At 38.3% G+C, this 11,370-nt stretch overlaps 1 protein-coding gene across 1 annotated transcript in view; it reads left to right on the plus strand.

Moving 5' to 3' along the window:
- LOC149083386 (uncharacterized) overlaps positions 1-4,978 on the plus strand; it is a 30,722-nt gene extending 25,744 nt beyond the window's left edge. Inside the window, exon 2 of the mRNA XM_089236657.1 lies at positions 2,775-4,978. Within this exon, the coding sequence (XP_089092783.1) occupies positions 2,775-3,094 (320 nt within the window). The 3' untranslated portion in view covers positions 3,095-4,978. The remainder of the gene's footprint in view (positions 1-2,774) is intronic.
- Positions 4,979-11,370: the final 6,392 nt, after the last annotated feature.

An 11,370-nucleotide genomic window follows, 5' to 3' on the forward strand; every position in this document is an offset into this window, starting at 1 on the left:
TTCTTCGAAAGCATTTTTCTCTTGTCGGTTCTCTAATAGCTAAATGCATGATTGCACGTCGTCCTCCGGGCCAAAGTTACGGCGGCCGTGGGCCTCTTGCTCAAGGAGATGCCACCCGCGTAGAGGAATGGTGCTGCATTCATTCATCAGCTACTCTAATCCTTTTTATAAAAAATAAATTCTTTTTTCCCCGTCTTCAAATTTAGTACGGTCTTTCATTGCACAATATCTTGGGATGAACAATAAAAGGAGGGAGGGAGAGGAACTCCTCTCAACCTCAATGTGTAAAAAAAACAATTTGTAATTAATTCAAATAATTCTTGCTAATTAAATATTTACTAAAGTATTATTATTGAGTGTTATTCTCAAAAATTACGTGGAATGTTATTGAGCTGTGTTTCCCAATGAGAGATGGGTCAGTTGCACTGGCTATCGAATTGCACTGCTTCACTCTTTGTTATCTATGTCCAAATTGCACTGGACGGCCCCTCTCCACTTTCCTACTGATACCGATTGTTAATAGATAACTTTTTTCCCCCTCTCCTGCATTTTATTTTCCCTTCACACTTCATCTATACTTAGAACAGGCAGATGTAGTCATTGGCGTGAAAATTTATATTTTTTAATTAACTAAATTAATTATCCAATAATTGGTTGTGTTATAAAAATTTCAAAGTTAAAATATTCACCCTCTAAATTGCAAAATTAATTTATTGATAAAAAAAATGCACATCGGTATCAATGCAACAGAATTCAAATTACTGTACATGTTGACTTTTGTGATTAATTTTTTGTTTCTTTAACTGCGCGGGGGTGGGGGGGGGGGGAGGTTAGCAAAACGTGACTCCCGGTGTTACCGCACCTGTCGCACACCCCCAAGGGTGGCCCTGCCTATCTGTCACAAGAAATACTGATGTTTGGGCTTGATGCTTCTAGCATCGATAAAGCACATAAAACTGGACAATTTAATGTAAAATGCAACAGTAAATTTCGCTTTGATTGGGATAGGTAACAACTTATTTCTTAGCTCCAGTTGTCTGATTCGCTTGATGTCTCACTCTCATTCCATTTGAATATGGTCAGCTAGGGATGTTTGCATTTTGTGAGAGGAAAAATAGACTAGCGGTAGTGTAATAGAGTAGTGAAGGTAAAAAATAGACTAGTGAGAGGTCAAATAGATTAAATAATATTTATTCACTTCCGTTGCCTCATAAAACACTGTTGAAGAAACATTTTACTTACTTTATCCCAAAATTCTACAATACATTACCACCAGAAATCACTCACAATACTAATTTATCATCCTTTAAAAAATGTGTCAAACAATACATGTTCTCAGTTGATGGTATAGAAAATTTGTTTTCATGTTTTTCTCTTGCTCATATAATCCTTAAATAACGTAGCAGTTTAATTTAATTACATGCTGCATCTAGTCGTTTTTGCTTTTATTCCAACATCCAATAAATTTATATTTTTAGTTGCATCATGTAGAACTGCTTTTAAATTGCTCTCCTCTGTTGCCATGAATTTTTATTTTAATTTGAATAATTTTGATTTTTTTTTTTAGTTGACACTATTCTGTTTTTCATACTAATTTTTACTAGCATTTACCAGAATGGGTCATTTTTTGATTGACTCCTTGGTAAATTTTTCTTTTTTTTTTGTACTGTTATATAACAATAAATTTGATTTGATTTGATTTGAAAATATATATATATATAGTTTTTCCTAGATTTTATGGATCAAGACAGGAAAAGAAATTGTGGAGTTATTTCTGTATTTTTAATTAAAACTAAATTTAGCATTACAAGGAGTATTTAAGTTACATCCCGTAAAGTAATTGATGCTAAAACTGCTGTAAAAGGAAATGTTTTTGATTTGTGAACTCGTGTTTCCCAAATTAAACAATATTTACAAGGTTCTGCTTCATTTGCGCTATGGACGCATTTGTTTTCCAAACATTGCTCTAAATAAAGCGCGAGACAATTCGGGTTACGTCAATCAACCAAAACGTTGATATTTGAGAGAGGGAGTATGCATGGTGTTCACACATCGTCGATTACTCGTTCCGTCACGTATTGTTTGTGCGTAATGTACGTGTGTTCCAGCACGTGTTGCTTGATCGGTCAACAATAATTCCATCGCGCACTCAATTCTCCTTTCATTAAGTGAGCCAATGAATGCTAAAGCAATTTATTAAAGCAACGAAGTCACGAATGAAATACACCATCCATTAAATTACGCAAAATAAACACCAACAAGCTATGAAGTTGCCTCTATATTACAATCGTTTCAAAAGTTTGAACATGAAAAAAAAGTGACAAACGCCTGATACAGTAAAACCTGTCAGTATAAACACCTCTGTATTCCGGACACTTCCCTACAATGGACAGTTTTGAATGGAACCAACCATAATTCTATAACACAGAATGTTCACAATACTGTATCTCTAGACCTATATCTTGGACACCACTCCAAGTGGCAAATTTTAATGAAACCATAGGTATCCAACTTAGACAGGGTTTACTGTACTAATGGTTAAAATATACATTTAAGTGACGAATATTACTGAGTGTTATGCTGAATTATTCACTGGGATATTATTGAGTGTTATGTGCTCTATATAACCTATTGTTATAAAGTGATATGCTCATATATTTACAGGAATATTTCTGAGGGTTTTAATGCTCAAATATTTACTGGAATATTATTGAGTGTTATGCTCAAATATTTACAGAAATATATTTATATGATTTCTCATTCTTTCATTGCAGAAGGCCGTAACGGGATCAGGAATCGACTATTTTCCAGAGATCGGCTCAGCACCACAGAGTACATGAACAGTCTGGCCACGCTGGATCGACGACTAGCTATGGACGAAATCCTGGAGAAGAAGAAGAATGCCATATTCGAGCCCCAGCTGCTAGCCGAGAACATCTATTCGGACGAAGTATTTGTGAACATGTCGGCACCGGGTCACATGGGCTATCGCCAACAACAACGACACCAGCACCATAATCATGATTACGAGGAGTTACGACTGGACGACCAACAGGATCACACTCGTAGTCTACTGAGAACAACGCAGCATTGATGAATGATTTGAAAAAGTCGTTATATCTTCTCATACGGCCATGAAAAATGATGACAGAGGAGAATTATAGTCAAGAGAACTTTTTATTGTCATTATTCTCAGTGTCGAGAATCATCTCGCTTCCCTGCTTTGAAAAGTCCTCGCACACCGAAGACCAAATGTGGAATCATGACTTTTTTTTTCTCTTTCTAGAGGACAATATCTCGAGAAAAAAATATATTATTGATCGAACGGAATTTTTTCAGTGAAGACATGAAAAACATAATTATTCTTATAATTTACATACGGTGTCACTTAGGCATCGTTGTAATCAAGCGCAGACTTAATGACTTATTTCAACATGCAACATACAGTAAAGCCTAAAACAGACCACTCAGCAGATAGCGAAAATCGGCAGATTGAGGTGAAAACAAACTTATTCGTTTACGTCACTCACCTTGTTGACTGGCCTCTTTCTATCTTTTGCCTCGCTCCTCGAAAAGTGCGGTGTAGAACAAAACAATACAACTGTTTCAGTCGCTTATCTCTATTATACACTCTCATACCTCTTTGTCACCCTTACAGGCATGATTTATTAATAATAAACATTTACATTCCACATTTTATACATTTTTTTCCCAAGTCATATTAAACATTACACACTTATACAATTAGAGTTCAAAAGCCTTTCAACATGATTTTACACACCCCCGTTGTAAAAAAGCGAAATTCGTAGAAATAACAGTTGTATTGGTGACATAGAACGACATATTAACAATTCAGCAACTATGTGCAGTTGCAGAACTTTGCAAAAAGAAAAAACGTAATCACGTACGATAGAAAAATGCCCAGTTTTATGGAATTCATTTTTTATGTATGTATGATACGCCCGCCGATGTGTCATGTTTTAAAAATTCATATTCTGACAGGAAAATTGAATCTATTCATATGTATATGGACACCATCTCTCTTCAACCACTTTTCTAATGTGTGAGAAAGAAAATTTTGCTTTTTAATCACGATACATAAGTCTAATATAAATATGGATTTCTGATCGAAATGCCGCGGAATAGCAGCTGACTTGTATGAAGCTTGATAATATACAGGATATCATGTAAATCTTAATTCGGCCTTTATCTCATCAACCGATCGCCGTAAAGGTATGGTTCTAGTTTTAAAAATGCTCAAAATGTGTTCAAGAATCACTCTTTACTAGTTTTGAGAGTGAAAATACACTAGGTCATGAAATAAAAAAAAATCTAAATTTTTAAACGATCCCCCCCTCCCGTCCTCTAACTTCGAATTAGAAAGTTGTTGCGCCCCCCCCCCCATCTCTCTCCTTAGGGCAACAAAAAAAATTCAAGTTTCTAAATGCAATATTTGCTGAGATATTTTTTAATCCAAAAATTGGAAAGAAGTTGAAAAAGTACAGCATGACCAATGGACTGCTTCTTTCCCTCATTTATGATGTTCTTTCCCAACTTTTCCTCGATTTTTGAATTCGAATATCTCAGCAAATGTTGCGCTTTAGAAAATGGGGAATTTTTTTGTTGGTCTCAAGAGAGACAGGGGGGACATTCAGATTTTTTTTATCTTGTGATACACTATGTTTTCACTCTCAAAACTGTAAAGAGTAATTTTTAAACACCTTTTGGCCATTTTTCAAACTAGACCATACCTCTACGACAAACAGCTGATGAGAAAAATGCCGAATCAGGACTTACAGGACACCCTGTATAGTAAAATTAAGCTGAGCAATGGAACCAGGGGGGGATTTTCAGTTTCTTTGTGATTATTTGTATTGTTATTTGTATGTATACACTTTTATTTTCTTTTACTTGTGATACTTTGATATTTTATGAAATGTGATTTTTGTATTGGCTCTTGATTAAAAAAGAACGAATATTTCTAGTTTTGCTGACTTATTTAGCTCTGCCGTTATATTTTCTTTCAAGAGGGTTGGAAATGAATGTAACGAAAGGGTGGATTTTTTCCTAAGAAAATACTCCGGCCTTGTCCATTTCTTCGACCGTCGCTAGTTCAAGGATCCAGAGGGCCTCGTCCTGAATGCATGAATCAGCGGCGTAACGTGCAGTTTCGTCGTCGTGTCTTGATTCTGTGTACCAATGACCGAAACTCGCATTTGACTCGGACGAGTCGCGATAACTTCCATCAACTGCGTGACAAATGTTCAAGAGGTGCACCGTTTGCAACGCTGAGCTACGGAAGAATGCCATTTGCTCTTTCCTAGATTCATCCCAGTACGGATTTACGAACCATTCGGTTTCGGCTTTCATCGTGTCCGAAACGATCTGGTTGAGTTCTTTCACGACATATTCTTTCCAATCGATGGTGCATTCGGATGAAGATGCCGATGACGAAGATGATAATGTAGATGACGAAGTTGATGATGTCGATGACGCTTCGAGAATGTCATGCTCCATCATATAAGTTGGCAACTCCTTGTGACTCGGGACGGTTCCCTGATCAAAAGAAAAACATTATTGAACGCTTGGATTGTTGAAGATACATGCATGTTATGGCAATGTAGTCTAACCAATCTGCGAATTGACCGGCCATTTCATGAACTAACCTGTTGTGGCAGGGCTGCAATTAGAGGGAAGCAAGCGGGTGTGGGTCCAGAGGGAGCACCAAATTCACTCTTCAACTCAGTGGTTCTCAAACTTTTGTCATTTGCGCCTCCCAAACTCATAGTTCATCTGTGGATCCCCAGAATAGTTCGGTCGATATTGTGCATTCAGAAAAGAACCATTTCAAAGCTTGGATATACGCGCACACATCAATATTTCCAGCTCCCTGTGACGCCCCTAGAAAACGCGACACACGCTTTGAGAACCACTACTTTTAACTGCTTCTTCTGCATCACATGAGGTGCCAAATGCACACATCAGACAATTAAAAATACGTGGGGGGAACATCTACACACAAACTTCCTAACGAACACCACAATTCATTAGAAAGTATCCAAAAGAATGTTCACGAGGTGTACATGTGTTATTTTGTAATAGTAGTCTTAAGACGGGACTGTATAAGCAGGGCTTTCCTAATATATGAGCCAACCCAGGCATGGCTCGGGGACCTACACCGTAACAATATGATTTACGAGAATAAGTATGTAAATGAGTAGATGATACTTCAAGACAGGTAAGAGAGGCGTTGTTCTTGTTGATACGGCCCTGTGTGTAAGCACCAGAGCAATGTAGCACTAAAATTTTAAAAAAAATTTCTTTCGCAAAAAATCTGTAATAAATGTGCTAAATCCATTTAAATTCTTATTGCCATTTATTAGCATAAATGGTTTTAAAATATGTAAGATTACAATGCGGCAAGACTCATGGTCCTCTGGACAAGGGCGGCGCTTACAGAGCTCCAGCTCGGGAGCCCAGAACGATTCTTATCTCTTTTTTTTATACTATAAATCCGCTATAGAGGGGCAAATGAAAAATCTGTCCTGAAGCACGTCAAAGATCACAGTCTAGAGCCTAGAGACCCTCTGCTACAAGAGAAGGCTTGCGAGGTTCGATTAGACATCCGTTTAATTTACAGTAAAACCTATCTTCAACGGAATAACAGGGTACCCAGATTTTTTTCCGTTGAACACGGGTTAATAAATGTTCACCTGACATAATGTATAAATGCATTACATACTATGTAATGATCTCGTATGTAATTGAAATGAAATAAAAATAAATTGATTGAAAATAAAGTAAATAATTTGAAAATACAGATAAAATAAAGTAAAAAGTTTAAAAATAGAGGTAAAATAAAATAATACAAATACAAATACAAATACAACGCCACAACAGGCAAATTGCCCAACGAGGTGGCTGATCCCCGAGCCCCTACCTACTACACCACACATGCAACCCCCCCCCCCCCCGCGGAACCCCCCAACGAATCGGTACGTGCGGGAATGTGCGTGTACGTGTAGTGCAACCTGGTGTAAAGTTTGTTTCTGTGTAATGCTTGTTATGTGTAGTGCTGTCATCTGCCCCCAGTTTTACTAACTATGAGTGAAGTGTTATGGTTGAATGATTTACCGTTGTAGGACTGTTGCTCTCTGTGGCGAGACTTTTTAACGGGGAGATCGGCTCGCATTTGCGCCTTGAAGTTGGGAACCACAGAAAACCAACTTCAGCCGACCACCACTGTGGGGTTCGAACCCGGATCCTCGCATCACGAGTCCGGCACTATAACCACTCGACCACCACAGCGGCCATATAAGCATTAAAAAAATTTATCCTAAAATTACTTAATATATTTAATACTGATATGATACATTATTCTTTTAAAATGCATACATTTTTATTTTAACATTACAACATACACAGTAAATCCCGCTCCTAACTTTTTTTTAATCCATCATGGGAAAACGTTGTTAAATGCGAAAACATTTTAAACGGGAAATCTTAATATGAGAATTGGAGTTGGAACCACGAAAATAAGTCATACTAAGCAGGAAACGTTTCAAGTGGAAACTTTATTAGCGGGATCGACTGTATGCAGAACATTAAATTCATTCATTAACTATGACTATTTTCTAAGTGAATAAAAAAGAAGTACTGTAAAAATAAATGAATTTTGATTTTTTCCAGAGTCCATAAGAGTTTTCTGTATGCAGTTCACATCTTTTGCTGCTTGCTGCTAACATGACCGAGTCATTATGCCGTAACGCAAAATGCTGCAGTTTTTTAAAGGTTTTGACAAGGCATTTGTATAAAAGTTCACCCCACACTGTTGATTTTTTTCCCTCGAAATGACATTTACGTTGTTTTTTGACTTTTTGCAAAATTTTCAATTGGAGTGTCAGTATCTGTCGTGTATCCACCAATAGACTGCGCCGTCATTTCCAACCCATCTCATTGATGGCAGTAAATTGCAATATAGCGATATGGCCAGAGTTGGTGTTTGGTGAAGTAGTATCTGTTTTGTCAGGTTCAGTTTGTACATTGCCGTATTTGTTTATGTAAGCCTCATCGACAGGGCCGTAACTAGGATTTTTGAGGGCAACATGATTTTGCCGCACCACCACTGTAAAATTTATGAAATTATAATGGTGTTTCTGTGATCCCGCCTAAAATGTACCGCCTTCGCTCAACTTCGCTTCCCTCAAGTCCCAGCACTGCAATCACGGAAAGATGCTTGCATAAAATTTTGTAAGTCTTGCATATCATTTGGTAATCCAACTCTCTTACACTTATTTCTTTCTCCCATAGAAAATCCTGCTTTTCCGAAAAAAGTTTTTCACAGTTTCAGGAAGCAACTGCTTTGCTACACATGGCTTTTGCTAATGTAGAGGGGGGGGGGATGATGTAAAGGATAAGGAATTAAAGGAATGCAGGTATACTGTATAATATAAAAGATAAATTTGAAAACATATAGCCCAGTGCAGGAACGAAATCAAAATAAAATTTGAAATATTCATTCAGTGCAAGCATGTCACTGCCTTGCAGACACAATCTTTATGCAAGACGGAGCTGCTCCACTCATTGCAGTGTGTGTTAAGAATGTTCTTAAAACACATTTGACAGAAGAACGTGTCATCAGCCGGCACTTCCCTAGTCTATGGCCTCCCTTATCCCTGGACTTTAATCCATGCGATTTTTGGTTTTGGGACATTTGAAACGTCTGGTAAGTCGTGACAATCCAAGAACTTTACCTGACCTTAATGGCAGCATTTCATGCCACTCAGTACCGTCTTAACGTATGGGCCCGCCCGGGCACGGCCCGGGGGCCTCAAGGGAAGAGGAGCCTCAGAGCAATTAGAACCGGTTGAAATTTTCGTAAATTTGTCAGGTAGGGCCTCAGAAAAATCATTTGGCCTGGGGACCCGTGATGCTTTTTAGACGGCCCTGACGCCACGTGCTGAACATTTCCTCGCACACACTTCGGTCAGTTATGGAACATGCCATCGTGCGATTTCACATGGTATCTGAAAATGATGGCCCATGTGGAACATGTCTTGATACAGTAACAATTGTTAAAATTGTAAACGTTTGCTTAATGTGTAATTTCTTAATAAAACGCCCTCTGGTGGTGACACGTGCAACTAATTTTTTCACTCACTGAAACAAATTTCCATCACTTCATAAAGTCCCACAAAATTTCACAATTTTCTTATGACTGGTTTCGCCTGTAGGCTACATTAAAATAAAGGATCTTTTAATTATGGACGCCCCGTACGAGGGAGGATATAGTCACGTGAGAAAGAAATGTGACCGACAGAGACAAAAATCTTCAATATTCGAAGTGGAACCGAAATATTAAACTTGATGAAAACAATTTTTTTGCGGGGTCTGAAAAGCGGTATGGGCTTTAACATCAAATCTGGAGAGAAGGAATCGTTCACCTGCTGGTTTTCATTCTCGCTGTCAGATTCCGGCTGATAAGTATCCATCATGTTGGGCTTCTATGTTTTCATGAAAACAACAAAAATTCTTGTTATATGGTTTATGAAGCAAAAGTTTTTTTTGAAATTTGACTCTCGAAAGAATAAGGGTGTCTTTTGATCGCCTAGCCTTGCTTTCGAAAAGGATGAAAAATTAGAACATTTTTTTTCTTTTTTTATACTCAGAAACTTTTTTTAGTTGAAAATTGTTTAATACATTTGTATCCAGGGTGATTCAAGAGTGAGGAAAATTTTTAAAAAGCGATAGTTGAGTTCTTGATATATTAAGGGGGATTCTAATACTGAGCATATCAGTATGTCAAAAACATCAAGTCATTTATTTTTTCCTCTAAACTCCGAAAACTTGAAGGGACCTCTTGAAATTTCTCCTAGTATCCCAAAGGTGTTTGTGGTTGTCGTGAGCGTCGTTTTCCCCCATCAAAATTAAGTATTAAACTTCTGATATTGCTAATATATATCTAATATGCAGCTCTAATATACAGCTTTGCATATGTGTGTAATATTTAAACTTCTGAAATTGCATAGGCAGAATTTTTCTCATTTTAATCACAGAGAAGCACACTTTCTTCGCTATCACTACTTCGCAATCATCTCTTGCTCACCACTTCATTTTTCATGTTGATGGAAAAAAGTAGAGCATCACGACTAGTTTATGCTGAATGGCTACCAGACACTAAAGCATGATGAAAATTCAATAACATTCCCACGCTTCAGTCAACCAATAAGATTAGACCTTTTTTTTGTAACGTAGAAGTATCACTTGGTTAGTAACGCCATATTCGCGGCTTTTCGCGAGTTAAGTAGCCTGATTTTTTGGGTGTTCGTGATTATTGAGCAGGGGACTCCTTTAAAATATCAAAAATGTATTTCAGAGGGCCGATTGGGCCGACTACCTGTGTGTTTGTTTCGCGTTCTTTCTTGCTGGGGTGGCCAATGGCAAATGCTCGAAGTTTCAAACTATATCGGTATCGTGTTGTAGGTCTGCCTGCTCTCTGCGAAGAGACTTTTTTAAATAAATGTGAGACCAGGTCACATTTATTCCTCGAAGATGGAAAATCGCAGAAAACCAACTTCAACCTACCACCACCGTGAGTAAATGGGGTTCGAACCGGGATTCTCACGAAAGTCTATGCTCACACGACCACAAAACGTGGATTTTTAGTGCTGCCATCTATTTTTCAAGCTACGAGGGAAGTGTAATGATTGAATATTTGTACCGTTGCAGGCCTGTTGCTCTCTGTGCTGAGACTTTTTTGACGATGATATCGACTCGCATTCACGCCTCGAAGTTGGGAACCACAGAAAACCAACTTCGGCCGACCACCACTAGACATCTATGGGAATCAAACGCTTGAATGTAGATTACAGACGACAGAAGAGCTGATGCGCCACGTTAAAAAAAAAAAAACCACACAAACGCGTCGTGTGATAAAGTTGCACACTTCTGCCGACACGAAAGAGGGAAAGCCTATTTAGTTCATGTAGCGCAAAAAACCTACTTCAATCAGTGCCGTCTTAAGGCATGGGCCCACCCGGGCACGGCCAGGGGGCCTCACAAAAATGAGACCTGGTTGAAATTTTCGAGAATTTGTTTGGTAGGGCCTCAGAAAAATCAATTGAATCGGGAACCCAAGATACTCTCAAGACGGCCCTGGCTCCAAGGAGAAAAAGGCTTAAGATCGGAATAGACAAGCCGCGGCCACTGCGCTATAAGTAAACTAAGCTTTCCTTATAGCTCAGTGGCCACGGCCAAAATCGGGATAAAATTCGGGTTATATGGTCACCGGTTTAAATCATCTCTCAGGGAAAACCATTTCACAGCGTGTTCGATCCCACTGGCTCCTCCTTCCCGTTGGGGACCCCGTAT

The sequence above is a fragment of the Pholcus phalangioides genome, unplaced genomic scaffold (assembly GCF_987345545.1).
Source record: "Pholcus phalangioides strain wild (caught in Gottingen) unplaced genomic scaffold, Ppha-v1.0 ptg000009l_1, whole genome shotgun sequence".
NCBI classification, from domain to species: Eukaryota; Metazoa; Arthropoda; class Arachnida; order Araneae; family Pholcidae; genus Pholcus; species Pholcus phalangioides.